The sequence below is a fragment of the Sceloporus undulatus genome, chromosome 4, assembly GCF_019175285.1.
Source record: "Sceloporus undulatus isolate JIND9_A2432 ecotype Alabama chromosome 4, SceUnd_v1.1, whole genome shotgun sequence".
In the NCBI taxonomy this organism is placed as follows: Eukaryota; Metazoa; Chordata; class Lepidosauria; order Squamata; family Phrynosomatidae; genus Sceloporus; species Sceloporus undulatus.
The window spans coordinates 214,044,477-214,058,943 of NC_056525.1; the positions used below are offsets into that span (position 1 = coordinate 214,044,477).

A 14,467-nucleotide genomic window follows, 5' to 3' on the forward strand; every position below is an offset into this window, starting at 1 on the left:
TGAACACTGACTATGCTGGATAAGAAATTCATGCTCTGGGCTAGGTGTTGCTCTCCAACTTGCATTTTAGTTAACTAGTGGTAATGCTTGAGTTAGGAGCTCCCAAGTTAACTTCCAGCCCTGAGCCTGGCATGTTATAAAGAACTGCATGCTGATTTATCCTTCTTCTTTTCACGTTCACTCTAAGAATATAACTTGGCTGGATGCCCATTAGCTATGGGAAGCCCACCAGCAGGATATAAGTGAGTTGCATGTAAGGAAAATTTATGTCCTCCCTTCATTAAGGCCAGTCCTGTACTATGTGTACATGAATTCAAAGATATAGCCATGTTAGTCTGTAGAATCAATACGTACAGAGATCTTGTAGCACCATTGAGACTAACTGAAAGAAAGAAATTGGCAGCATGAGCTTTTGTAGACTTCAGTCTACTTCCTCAGATGAATCTGGTGGAGTGGAAGCCAGGTACAGACCTATATGTGCCACTGGTGTGTGAGGATGTCAATACAAATTACAAGTCCTTTGTGTATGGAAATGAAGTTGCAAGTCCAACTTCACATACCAATGGCATATATATGTCTTCCATTCCACCAAATGCATCTGAGAAAGTAGACTGAGGTCTACCAAAGCTCATGCTGCCAATTGCTTTCTTTCAGTTAGTCTCAAAGGTGCTATAAGATCTCTCTATATGTGTACATGAGAAGGTGGCAAAGTGCTTCTCATCAGGAGTGCTTTTGCATTATGATTCCATGGTTGCATATTATGGAATTTGTAGTTTTGTGAGACACAAGTGCTTGCTAAGTTTTCCTTCCTAAACTGGCTTTTGTAGGATGATGCCACAATAGTTAATCTGTGTAGTTAATCTGTATAGGATGAAAGAGCTCTAAGTATTGGTATGCCGTTCCTCATCCCAGTGCCACCTCTCTGCCTGACAAAGCCTTCCTACATCTTACCTGAAGGCAAGGATGAGGACTGTGTGGCCTTCTGCATGTGGTTGAATTGCAGTTCCCATCGCCATTAGCTATACTGGGTAGGAATTTTGGGAGTTGCAGTCCAATGTCTGGGGGACCACATATTTCTGTTTATGGGAACATGCAACCTTCCAGAAATTTGTCCACAGTTGTGCCTCTCAATGTCAAAGCAAAATTCAATTCATGTATTTTAAAACAGAAACTCTCTCTCATGCTTCCCTCCCTTAGGGCTCTTTCATCCTTTCCTTACAGTTATCCATGGATGTTCTTCAGCCAGCAGTTTTATTGTGGGATTTCCAACATTTAATTCCTGATGGTTTGAGCAGAAAGCAGATTGACAGCTATTATTCATAATCCATGACAAATCCCAAGTAATCTTTGAAAAGTCAAAAGAGAAGTTAATGTGCACATTAAGATTTTGTTGACACATGTGCATGGAGGCTTGTGGTCTACTTTAACCATGACTTCAATTCACAGTTTGTGTATTTTCCTTTGTTTAATCTCTAAAGCAAAGGCAAGGCACACATTTCTGGAAATGAAATTCTCATTTCCCCAGAGCAGGTTAGTCAGCAGGGATCTGAATTTTTGAGAAGGCAGACCAGAAAATTGTCAGCAACTCCAGCTGTCAGTTACAACACAGGCAGTCAGACAAACAGACACAGACAGTATCACAAGTATATACATAGTGGTAGCATCCACAAAGAATAAAGGGGAGTGCCGCTTATATGGACAGGATTGTTAACTGATCTGTAATAAAAAGTACAGATCCAAAGTATTATGTTCTTGAAACAAGTGTGACCTGTCTATATTACTTTGCATCCAAAACTCCTTTGACATTTTCCTTTGAATTCTCTTGAATTCTCAACAGTGGTTAGGAGGAAAGCGTGGGAGTGGAGATGAACAATTGTGCTAAAGAAGCACACTCAGACATAATATTTAATAAGCAAAATTGTGAACAATGTAGTTTATTTATTTAGGTAATGCCATGGTATACATGTGGCTTTTTCACATAATAATAGAAAAAGGATTCCTATCCACAAGGAACTTATAGTTTAAATTTAGATAGGATGGTAGGGAATGGTAATGAAAGAGAAAGTAAGGAATGGTAGTGAAAGAATCAGAGAGAAAAGACCAATGCAGCTGGGTTTATGTATTTTGATATCTAATTTTACCACTATAAAGGTTCCGAACAGACAGCATCTTTTCCTTCAGTCAGATTTGACTGGATTGATTGATTTGATCAATTAACAAACAAAATTTCTGCTTTGGATCCAAAAGACAGCTTACATGAAGGGGATCAACATTTCAAGGACTGGAAGGAGCTGCCTTGAATGCCAGCATTAGGCTGGCATTATGCTGGATCCAAGCCATGTTCAGTTCCAGTTTATTGAAAAATTTGCACCTTTGCCCTCAGTCAGATTTATAATCAGCAGGTGAAACCTCCAGAAGCAGCTGCAGGTAACAAGTAATTTTGTTAACAAACTCAAAATGTATTTTAAAATGTACAAAAGGCAAATATAAGAGAAGACTCCCAAGCATGAAAAAGAATGCATATACATACTGCACCTTTGGAGACCAGACTACCGGTGCTAAAACTAAGAACAGTGAAATTGCCACCATCCCAAAGGCAACTGGTAGAAAAACCTGCAAAATATATAACAGAGGTCTGAGAATGCAGAAGTCAGATGTATTAATAAGCATTTAAGGAAACATAAAAATGAAATATATAGATATAGATAAAGATATTAGATTGTGAACAGTTGTTGCTTGTGCTGCCAGCTATCTGTTTTCTGATATCATTGGCAAGAACTGAAATAGCCCAAAGCAGAATTTCTCCTAACCTACACAATACAAACGATTTCCTCCAGATACCCTGAGTACTTAACAAATATATCGCAGTCACTAGAGACAGTATAAAGAATCATAGAACCATTTTTTAAAATGTGACGCTTACCTGAAAGCAAATCTTGAAAAGTCACTTTTTGGGGATATAGCTCCCAGAATCCCCAGCCAGCATGACCCTCTAATTTGACCTTTAGCATCACATGTGCACACATTTAGTATAATACACAAGTCATTTCACCTGCCACATTTAAAACATTTGTTTTAAAAGAATCCACTATTTCAGAGCCTGGGAGCATCAGAAAAAAGCATACTCCTAGTAAAATGATGCTTCTTTGTAGGCTGAATCCGCACTGCAGAAATTATCCCGTTTGACACCACTTTATCTGTCATGGCTAAATGCTATGGAATTCTGTGAAACATTTAGCCTTCTTTGTCAGTGAGCTCTGGTGCCACAATAAACTACAGATCCCAGAATTCTATAGCATTGAGCCATGGCAGTTTTGTGTCAAACTGGATTATTTCTGCAGTGTAGATGCAGCCATAGAGTGGCTCCATAAGAGTGAGGAGAAGAGAGGTATGGAAGCAGGGAATGGATGGGAAGGAAAGACCTCACCAGATATTAAAAGCCACCAGAATACTCCATTGACCAGTGTAACTCTGCATAACATATTTGGAAGATTCAGGATTGAGAATGACAGATGCATACATCTCATAAAAATGGATACCATTCTGGTTTTTGCAGTTTCAGTATTTCCTTTGATTACACTGCTTCATCAGAGTAAAGAATAATGTCAGCAGAATCGCTTTCAGCACTTCAGATTTGGTACATGTTTTCAGCATTTGCACAACATTGTTGCTCAGGATCCACACCTACATTTTGTACATTATTTCTTTATTCCTCATAGGTACTTATGTTCAGTTCTAGCTGCTTGTTGGATTGTATGGACAGGCTCCCCATATCTGTGCTCTTCACAATAAATATACTTTTTAAAAACAACAGCCAATTCTCTCCAGAATAGCATGCATATATTATTAGAAAATTGACAGTGAAACAATGGCATTGTGGCAGCTGTTGTCTTTTTTTTTTTTTAAATAAAAGCTCATGAATCTTCTGTATCAGGAAGTTAGCAGATTGAGAAGTATAAACACATTATTATTTTTATGCTTCTCAGATCCAGTTACCAATAAGATGGTTAGAGGTTTAGGTGAAGGAAAGCAAACAGAGAGAGAGAGAGAGAGAGAGAGAGATGGAGAGGAGGTTTCTGATTTATACAGATTCATTTCAGCATCACTTTTAAGTTAGGGTATGACCATATTTTACTGTTGTCAACCGCCCGGATTGGTTTGCCATAGGGCGGTATATAAATAAATATTATTATTATTATTATTACATATAAGTATATATAATGCACACTATTAGAGGGTCCTCTACCTGCATATGCTGGCTGGACAGTTCTGGGAATCACAATTCAAAAAAGTAAAACCTTTAGGCTCTCAGATCTACCATATATATTTGACTATAAGTGGACCTCATGTATAAATCAAGAGCAAGTTTGGGGCCAGAATTATGGATTTTAACATGACCCATGGATAGGAGACTTCTTCAGTGTGTCTATGTGAGTAGCAAGAGAGAAGCAGCAATCAATACGAGGCTTAAGTGTTTCAGCCTTCTCTAAATTTTTAGACTTATAGACAGTACATTATACTCATAAGCCTTTGTTGTTGTTAACTGCCTTCAAGTCACCTTCAACCCATGGCAACCCTATGAATGAGAGACCTCCAAGTTCCCCTATCCTCAAGCACCCTGCTCAGCTCTTGCACATTCATGGCCATGGCTTTTGTGACTGAATCTGGTATGCAGCCTTCCTCTTTTCCTATTGCTCTCAACTTTCCCAGGCATTATCATCTTTTCCAGAGAGTCCTTTCTTCTCATGATATGGCCAAAGTACGATAACCTCAACATAGTCATATTGGGAAAGTTCAGGTCTAATTTGCTCTAGGACCCATTTATTGGTGGCTTGGTTTTTTTAAGCAGTACATGGTATTCTCAGGACTCTTTTCCAACACCACATCTCAAATGAGTTGATTTTCTTCCTATCAGCCTTTTTCACTGTCCAGTTTTCATAAGCATACATAGAAACAGGGAATATACTTCAAACACTGAAATGCATGCAGATCAGGACAGAGCCTGCCAAAATACAGCCTCCCCCCACCCCCCGCTCCACACACACACAGATGTTCCTTCTTCCCTGAAAAAATGTTTGATCTGAAAAGACTTGGAAGCAGACAAATGCAGAACAGAGATAGGCAACAGAAGGCATAAAGGGAATAGCTGCCTCTGCTGACAATGGCAATTGACCATTCCAAGGCAAAAGCTCTCTTCAAACATTATCAAACCATGGAGGTGTCCCAGGAGCACAGGCACTGGCCTGCCCCCTCCATACTTCACCCGTGAGAGGTAGCGTGCAATAATGCTTCACTACTGACTTTGGGGCTAAACAGACCAGCGTTATATGCCAGCTTAGGGGTGGCATGGGTGCATGGCGTATGCACACCAGCCACCCCCACACCAGTGTCATGCTGTGTGCCTGACTGCACGGTGGGGGATGTCACGGCACTCTGTTGGCACAGCGTTTAAATGCGCTGTGCCAAAGGAACACCGAAAAGCCCCCACCGCAGTAGCAAGAGTGCCTTTTTGTTGGTACTAAAAGGAGTGGCATTTTGCTGTTCTTTTTAGTGCTGGAAAACTGCCGGATTGGGGCCACAGCATGTAGTTGCTGCTGCCCCAATCCAGCACTGAAAGGGGCAATGGGACACCACTCCAAACAGGTGGTCTCTTTCGCCCTTTTGTGCCTACAGGGAAGATAAAGCTGAGGCCTTTTAACACTAAACAATTATAGCACTATGATTCCATTCTTCCAGGACTGCATTCCAGTGAATTCTGGAGTTCATATTTTGGGGAAGCACTACAGCACCCTGGCTGAGATTTCAAAATACCCTGCCATAAACTACAAATGTTAAATGAGAAGTTAAAATGGAATGATCGTGCTATAACTGAGTCATGTGAAAAGGCCTCTGGGGTTAGATAGAGCCACCTAATTTGTTCCTCTTTTTCTGTTGCCCAAGCTGTCTCCTATGTATATGTTGTGTGCCTTCAAGTTGTTTCCTTAGGTAACCCTAAGGTGAACTTGTCATGGGGCTTTCTTGGCATGATTTGCTCAGAGACAACAACAAATTTCATTGATTAGTCAGCTGACTGTATCAATAGAAGACAAAGTACAAAATACATAATACAAAATCTAAATGTTAGATTGTCCAAATACATACAAGGGGAAAAAAATTGATCACATCTAAAAACATATTTAAATAAACTCATCACCATGGCATGGAGCCCCATTTTGCATGATAAATTGATCTCTCAGTCGAGCAGCTTTTATAATAAATTTTGCTACACAGCACACTAGATTTAAATTCTCACAGGAACAGAAATAGAACAATTTGACAGTAGGATCCCAATAGGTCAATCTAACCAAAAATGGTTGTAAAAGGTGGGCTCTCTCATTATCATAAAAGCAACAGTCAAACAGGATGTGTGTAATGTCCTTGACGGCAGAAGCACAACAAATGCATCTTCTTTCTTAATAAGGCATTTTTTCAGAGGGAAGATTTGTTCAGAGGGAGTTTGGCATTGCCTTCCCCTGAGGCTGAGATGTCACTCAGTGGGTTTCATAGTCAAATGCTCAAACCATTACACCACACTGGCTCTCAATCTGTCTCATACTTAAAACTGATATTCTTCTTCTCATCCATTCCCTTCCTCCCTTACTTCTCACCCTTTCACTCTCTCCTCCTCATTCCTCCCTCTCTAAAGCATGGACAGGTTGAGTCCCCTTTGTCCAGAATTCTGAAATCCAAAATATTCCAAAAACCAAAGTTTTCTTCATGGGTAGTTGAGATAGTGACACATTTGCTTTGTTATAGTTTAATGAACACAAACTTTGTTTCATGCACAACATTATTTAAATTATTGTATAAAATTTCCTTCAGGCTATGTGTATAAGGTGTATATGAAACATAAATGAATTTGTATTTTGACCTGGACATTATCTTCAAGATATCTCATTATGTACATTTATGCAAATACAGTACAGGTATTCCAAAATAATTTTTAAAAATTAAAAACCCAAATCACCTCTAGTTCCAAGCATTTTGGATCAGGGAGACTCAACCTGTTCTGTAGTTTAGCCAGAGCATGCCAAGTGTATCTTCCTATATGTAGGTAGAATTCCTATCACTATTTTCTCCCATTTATTCCAAAAGACTTTTCATGCTTATTCCCAACACCAGTATTCCATGCATACCTGACATACCTATCCTAAACTAAACAAGAAGGTCTGAAGAAAGTACAGCATCAACTCAGCTTGCACAGAGTTGGGGAACATGTGGAAATGTAACTACAGGGGTACCCCGGGTTACGAAATTAATTCGTTCCGCCGCCGCTTCCGTAACCCGGAATACTTCGTAAGCCGAAAAAGCCATAGGCGCTAATGGGGAAAAGCCGCGATTTCGTGCGAAATAGCGCCGAAAAGCACCAAAAAATTTTTCGTAACCCGAAATAACCTTCGTAACCCGGAACAGTTTTTTTCAATGGATTTTTTTCGTAACCCGGAAATTTCGTAAGGCGGCGAATTCGTATCCCGGGGTACCAGTGTACATTCAAACAAATACACATTACAGCCTCTCTTCTGACTTTTCTCATGGTCAAAGGGAGAAGGAGAAACACAAAATCTATAAGTCCCTCTAATAGTTAGTAGTTCATAGTGCTTGCATGCCCTCATTTTGATGAAGGTAAAGAAAACATTTCCTCCCACATTAACTGCATATTCTCTCCTACATGGCCTCATTTCTTATTTTGAGGTCTATTGGTTCATGCAAACCCTGTATAACTAAGTATAACACAGCTTAAAATGCCCCACTGATATGACGTTAAGTCAGGGGTAGGCAACCTGCGGCCCGCAGGCCAGATGCGGCCCAGCAAGGCCTTAGGACTGGCCCCAGCCCGGTCCTGCCACTGATTGCCGCCGGAGCCTTTGGCCTCTCGTGTGAGGGCGTGGGTGGGGCCTTTGGCCTATCAGGAGGAGGCGGGCAAGCGGCTTGCAAGGGGGGTAATTGTCTATAGAAGCATCCGAAACATGCATTTATATTAACCTTTTTTAAAAAATCAGCAAATTTTTAGCATGTCCTCCCTTTTTTGTAAAAAAGTGTCCTCCATTTGAAATTTTTGTCCTACATTTGTCCTGGTTTATTTATTTATTTAATTTTTTTTTTAAAAAATATTTAATTATTTATTTTTTTTGCTCCCCCCCCCCCCCCGTTTTCTGAGGGACAGCAACCCGGCCCCCGGCTCAAAAAGGTTGTCTACCCCTGCGTTAAGTGAACAAAGTGTCCATAGTATTTTTAACATATGTGGGGGTGCAAGGCCTCTATATCAGCTATAACACATTGCTATTATACAACTTTGTTACTCATGTTCATTATTTTGTTCTTACCTTGTAAGGCCTGTGAAGATCAGGTTCTCGGTATCGGAGGACTATCAGACTAGTGCATGTTAATCCAATCATGAGCCAAACGGAGAAGCCAAAATAATTGGTTAAAGCAATTAGATCTGATGGGATAATGAAAATGGATGCAATAACAGTTGAGAAAATCATGGCTGGTGCTGGAGTGCAGTACTGTATGTTAAGCATGGATATTATGATGGGCAAATGTCCAGACTGACTTCCAGCATAGCTCAATCGTCCAAGTGTAAACATGCTGCTGTTGAGGGCACCAAATATCGAAACAGCCACAGCTGCAGGAATCATCCAAGCGACTGAGGGGATTACTCTGTTAGCCCATGTGACTGCTACAGCAACTGTAGGGAAACAATAGCATCATTAAAAATAACTAAAAAACATGTTTGGGGCTCGACAGATGAGCAGCTCTGCACTGCTTCTCTTTGCCATGAGTCGATGCACACCAACACACTTCCAAAAAGAAGCTGCCTAGAGCGGCTTCTTTTTTGTGGTGTTGCAAACAGGAAAGGATGTATCATGATGCCACTTCCTGCCAGTGATGTCTGAATGCTGTGTGGCACTTGCATCATCATAGTGGCCCCCGTGTGGACAGGAGGCCGCCATGATGGCACCAGCATTATGAACTAGAGTTTGGGAGTATAAGGATGCTGCGCGCTCCTGAACCCTAGTTTCACCCCAAGTACAGCGCTTCCCACATGTCTGTACCGGGCCGTTTAACATGTACATAGGACAGCTGCTCCCTCAAGTGGTGAAAGAGGTCTGTCTATCATAATACGTGTTCTTCCTCACCTCTATATTTTGCATTTAGTGTACTGTTGTTTTTTTTATTGGTCATTGGAAGATAAACGTGGGCTTAATTTGAAAGTCTAATTGCTGAACTATACATCTCTGAGAAAATCCCTGAAATTGAGGCAAGTGGGTGAATCACAGGGAATTCACGTGCCTTTTAATGTCTAGATTGACCTAAATGTTGACGGAAATGTCTTGATGGTCTTCCTAAATTAGGAAAGGGAGAAAGTGCCTGGAACAGAGAACAGTCTATAATCAGGCATCCATGTTTTAGTGAACAGAAGAACAAATAAGGCTCAGCTCCAGAAGCTGGAAGCAACAGTGCTCACATGGGATCATGTGTTACATAAAGGGCAATAATTCTGTGACTTTTAATAGGTGTATAAAAGATACACCAATAGAATCTGAAGGCAACTTGGAGACTGCTTCTTCCAAGTAAATTGCTAAAAATGATGAATTACTGGGAATTAGTTGCTTTCTGAAATAACAAGGCATGATTTATATTATAATGGAAGTGCAGCAAACCATTGCTTCTTTTGCAGTATAACTTTAACTGCTTTTATTTAAATTTAAACTTATAGGATGGCCAACAGTATTCTGATTTTTTTTAAGTAATGAAATCCCATGCCTGTAAAACACCTTTAAAATTGCAACTATAAAAGTAAATGCTCCCTGTAATTGAAAAAATAATATAGTACTTTTAAAAAGTAAGTACAGCTGGGCCTTTTTATCCACAGATTCTGCATCCATGGATTCAGCTATTCACAGCTTGGAATGCCCTCCCCCCCAATCCAAAAAACAAATTTTAATTTTGCCATTTTATATAAGGTCCTTATATATAATGGGACTTGAGTGCTCATGAATTTTGGTATCCATGGGGAGTCCTGGGACCAAACTCCAGCAGATACTAAGGACCCACTGTACTTGAATTATGCTATAGTCTAAAATATTTTATTTCTCTTAAGCTCTTGTGAACTGCACTTGCTTTGAGACTTGAAGTGGATTGTATTCCATGAACATTTAAGCCAAATACTATTTACTTATTTGGTACATAATATGCCATCTATTTTCCAGTGAGCTCTGGTTGGTGAGCATTATCCTCTTTTTCTGAACTTTACAACAATGCAGTGAAATTGATTAAGCTGAGAGTGACTGAGTTTCACAGATCAGTGGGTACCTGAATCTGGGTCTTCCATGTCCTAGCCCACCATTCTAACCACTACATGCCACAAGAGTCAAGAGCCAGCTCCTCATAAACAAGAGGACCATCGGGAGCCTGCACTTGGATATGGCTCTCTGGTATGTAGCTATAGCTACATGTACAAACCCCAGCCAAATCATATTTTAATCTGAACTTCTGTTCTCGTGTGTCTGCCCTGGAGAAAGCTGGAGTTTCTTCCCACATTCTCTACTGAGCAACTGTTAATGGCACAGTGGTACTACACCCTACTGAGTGGTCCTGAACATCAGGCATATCTGCTTGATCAGGGATTCTTAAACTGTGGTTTGCAACTTTCAGGGTGGGCACAATAGTTACACAAGGGGGATACATAAGAAATTGCTCAAGGGCTGGGCTGGTGATGGTGGTGAACCCCCCCCCCATGGATACCTAAATCCATAGGTGCTCAAGTTCCATTGTATACAATGGGGTATTGTTATTATTATTATTATTGTTATTGTTATTACTTCAATGGGCCCTGGGGTTTGGTTCCAGGACTCTCATGGATACTCAAGTCTCATTATATAGAATAGGGGATGATGATGATGATGATGATGACGACGACGACACTCCTTTAACTGCCATGGCTCCATCCTACAAAATCCTGGGATCTGTAGTTTGTTTTGGCACCAGAGCTCTCTCTTAGAGAAAGGGTAAGTACAGTGAGCCCTTGGTATCTAGTGGGGTTTGGTTCCAGGATCCCCTGTGGATACCAAAATCTTTGGATACTCAAGTCCCATTATATAGAGAGGCTTAGTAAAATGGTGTCCCTTGTATAAAATGGTAAATTCAAAGTTTGCTTTCTGCAATTTATAGTTAAAAAAAATATCTTCAAGCCATGAACGGCTGAATCTGTGGATACCGAGGGCCGACTGTAAATCTTGCTAGGAAAATTCTACGATGGGGGGGGGGGTCACCAGAGGTTAGAGTGAAGTTGCAATCATATAAGAACACCATGTCAGGAGCCAGTAGTATATTCTTACTAGATCATCCTATTTCCCCATGAATTGGTAAGCCTCTCTTCCTTCTATAGACCCTTAAAGCCCCATTGTGTGGGGTTGAGCAATCTACCACAGCATATGGCAGTGAGAGTGAAAGAAGAAAATGTTTTTGTTTTGCTAGCATTGGATGCCAAAATACTTAGTTAGATCTTAACCTGTCTGTTTATACTACAAATCATGGCTAGAATCTAGAAACCAATGTAAAATGAAAACTGCTTTTGCTTCATGTTACATTCTTTTCCTCTGAAGTGCATAATGCTAGGCAGATGGGTATTTTAAATATTTCCCACACAAGTAACTAAATGGGACACTAATCATGCATACATACCCTTCTGTTTTTCTGTCCTTTTCAACAAAATTCATGAGCACATAGGTTATGGCCAAAGGTTCTGTTTCAATTTTATTTACACCTTGGCTGTTTTGTTTCAATTTTCTTTACACTGTGGCTTATCTGAACTTGTGTCATGAATTCTGTCTTCTCTGTATTGTCATTTCTTTTCACTAAATCAAGATTACAAAACAGTAATCCTACCTGAGGAAACCATTTCCTTTGGTGTGAGAACTGTCAGGTATGAAATGTTTACCAGCAAATAGAACACAGTAACTGAGGGAAGTGCAGTCATCACAGTCCAGGGAATGTTTCTGCTGGGGTTTTTCACTTCCTCTGCAATATATAATGTAGAAGTCACTCCATTTATAAAGAAGAAAACACATCCATTTGTACAGAAGAAAAGTAATATACATTATGACTATTTACCAAATGCATGACTATTTTCTTTCTATCATTTGTTATAAAATGAATTTGGCAACTGGCATGGAACCCTAAGACTCCCAGCTAGCCTTATTTATTTTTTTCTAGTGTGCTTTTAGTTGGCACAAAGTACAAAGACATAGCTCAGTTCCTCTAACACAGAGGCGGGCAACTGTGACCTTCTAGAAATTCTTGGATTACAATGCCCATTGGCTTTACCCATGATAGCCAATAGTGAGAGATTATGAGAGCTGCAGTCAAATGCCATGGGGAGAACCACAGCTGTACACTCCTGTCTAAGCATTTGTCCTCCACTGATCTGTTAAAGTGCTTATGAACTGTTTTCATCACCACTTTGGAATGTTCTAGAGGAGTATGTACCTGGCATTGTCCTTATCTTCATGATCTTGGCATCAAAATACACCCACTTCACAAGACAAGTGCTGGCTGCTTTGGAACAAGTGTGATTCAATAGCATACTCTATAGCTTGTCTAACAACATCTAAGAATTGTATAGCGAGTCTGCATCACAACTGACCAGCAGAAGTCAACCAGAGCTTTGCACCCAGGATCTCATCTGGATCAAATAACAGTTAGCTATAATAAAATTGTGAGGTGGGGGGAAATAGACTGACTAATAAGATTTTATCTGTTTATAAAATGATAGAAAACATCTGTTGTCTGTATCATCATACCCATTTAGTCTCTGGGAACTGCAGTAGTATTTTAGCCTACTGGAAAAAAAAAGAAAGAAAGAAAGCACATATCCATATGAGAGGCAAAATGTGTTGTAAAATATACAACTACATAGCTGATGGAAAATCACAAGGATACTTTCACATGACCCAAACTGACTCCAGACTACCCTAACATGGAGCTATTCTGCATTGGCTGTGTGGTAAAGACAAGAACTCTGTCAGAAAACGAACCAGTAACTATTTCCATAGGGTTCAGACAAATTAAGTTGTATTTTCTGCAAGGGGTAAGACAATAGTGCATTGTGTTTATGCAAAATGAATTAATTGTTTGTATACCACTTAGGAACAATCCACTTTTAAACATTTCTCCCCATCTCTTCACTCGGCCTCAAAAAGCCATGCTTCAGGACAATATTAAGAACCCTGGTGGGAATCTGTTGATAAACCAGCTAAGATTCCAACAGATATAAGAAGAATGCAAAAATCAAAGGTAGAATACACAGCATAGTTGCCAACTGACAGAGAAAATGAGAGCTATACCTGCCAAATAATTGAGAGACCACCAGCCCCCGTATGCATACAGTCCTTGGAAAAATGCTTCGGCCATCTGTGCAACATCAGGAATCTCTGAACTGAAAGCATTCTCAAACCTTGCAAGGTTATCTTTCCTTCCTCTTATCAACAGGACGATCCCACCAATCGCAATTACAGACAGAGCCATCATCTTTAGGATAGTAAATACAGTCTGCACCCAAGCAGCCATCTTGACACTTCGCCCATTGAGGAGCCCAAGGAACCAGAGAACAGCCAGTGCCAAGCATTTCTTGAGCAGTTCTGGGGCCAGGCACTCACCATAGAAAGGCTGAGTAGCATATTCAGCAAACAATAAGGCTCGGGCAGCATTTGAAGCTGGTTTGTTGAACATCGCTGTCCACATGAAGATGAAAGCCAGAGGAGAACCAAGCGCTCTCTTGATGTGGCTGTACTCACCTCCTGAAAATGGTAGAGCTGTGCCAAGCTCTGCATAGCACAGGGCACCCATCAAAGATACGATGCCACAAGCAGTCCAAACAATCAGTGCAACACCAACATTGAGCAAAGAATATTTCAGAACCCCAGTAGGAGAAACAAAAATTCCTGCACCTACAATTGTTCCCACGATAAAGCTAACTCCTTCCAAATAGCCTATGGTTCTTTGGAGTTGCATCTTGTTTTCATTTTTGTTTATTTCTTTTGCCTGCTGCTCATATTGGTCTTTCTCCATGTTTGTCATTCCCTTCCGTTGTTTCACAAAGAAAACAATAAGTAACCTGAAGATTTTAATTTCCTTCTCGCCATACCCTTTTCCCTGGGTGAAGTCAAACACTACTTGAATGATTTACAAAGTCATTTCAGACAAGTATCCTTTCAGGTTTCACAAGAAAAGAGCTGATCATTAACTATATCCTTTCAAGAAATTTGGCCAGGTTTTCAAAAATGTGTGATCAAGTTAAGCCTTCAGCCTCATGCATAACTACCTGGGAATACCTCCCACTAAACTCACTTGAGCTTGCTTACTTAAATTAGTTCATGGATACTTCAGGACATTTACTTGGATATCAAGTCTCGCTGAACTGAAA

General features: G+C 40.2%; 1 protein-coding gene across 1 annotated transcript; it reads right to left on the reverse strand.

Annotated features, from left to right (window-relative positions):
• Positions 1 to 1,554: 1,554 nt before the first annotated feature.
• Positions 1,555 to 14,189, reverse strand: SLC7A13 (solute carrier family 7 member 13). Its single transcript, XM_042465524.1, has 4 exons — positions 13,389 to 14,189; positions 11,932 to 12,063; positions 8,364 to 8,728; positions 1,555 to 2,613 (listed from the first exon to the last, which is right to left on the reverse strand). The coding sequence occupies exons 1-4, from the start codon at positions 14,119 to 14,121 to the stop codon at positions 2,380 to 2,382; spliced, it is 1,464 nt and encodes a 487-aa protein (XP_042321458.1). The 5' UTR covers positions 14,122 to 14,189; the 3' UTR covers positions 1,555 to 2,379.
• Positions 14,190 to 14,467: the final 278 nt, after the last annotated feature.

Coding starts and splice junctions, on each gene's coding strand:
- SLC7A13 (XM_042465524.1), bottom strand. CDS start 14,121: ATGACAAACATGGAGAAAGACCAATATGAGCAGCAGGCAAAAGAAATA. Junction 8,729..11,931: donor AAAGGAAATGGTTTCCTCAG/GTAGGATTACTG, acceptor GTTTCCCTACAG/TTGCTGTAGCAGTCACATGG. Junction 2,614..8,363: donor ATCTTCACAGGCCTTACAAG/GTAAGAACAAAA, acceptor TATATTTTGCAG/GTTTTTCTACCAGTTGCCTT.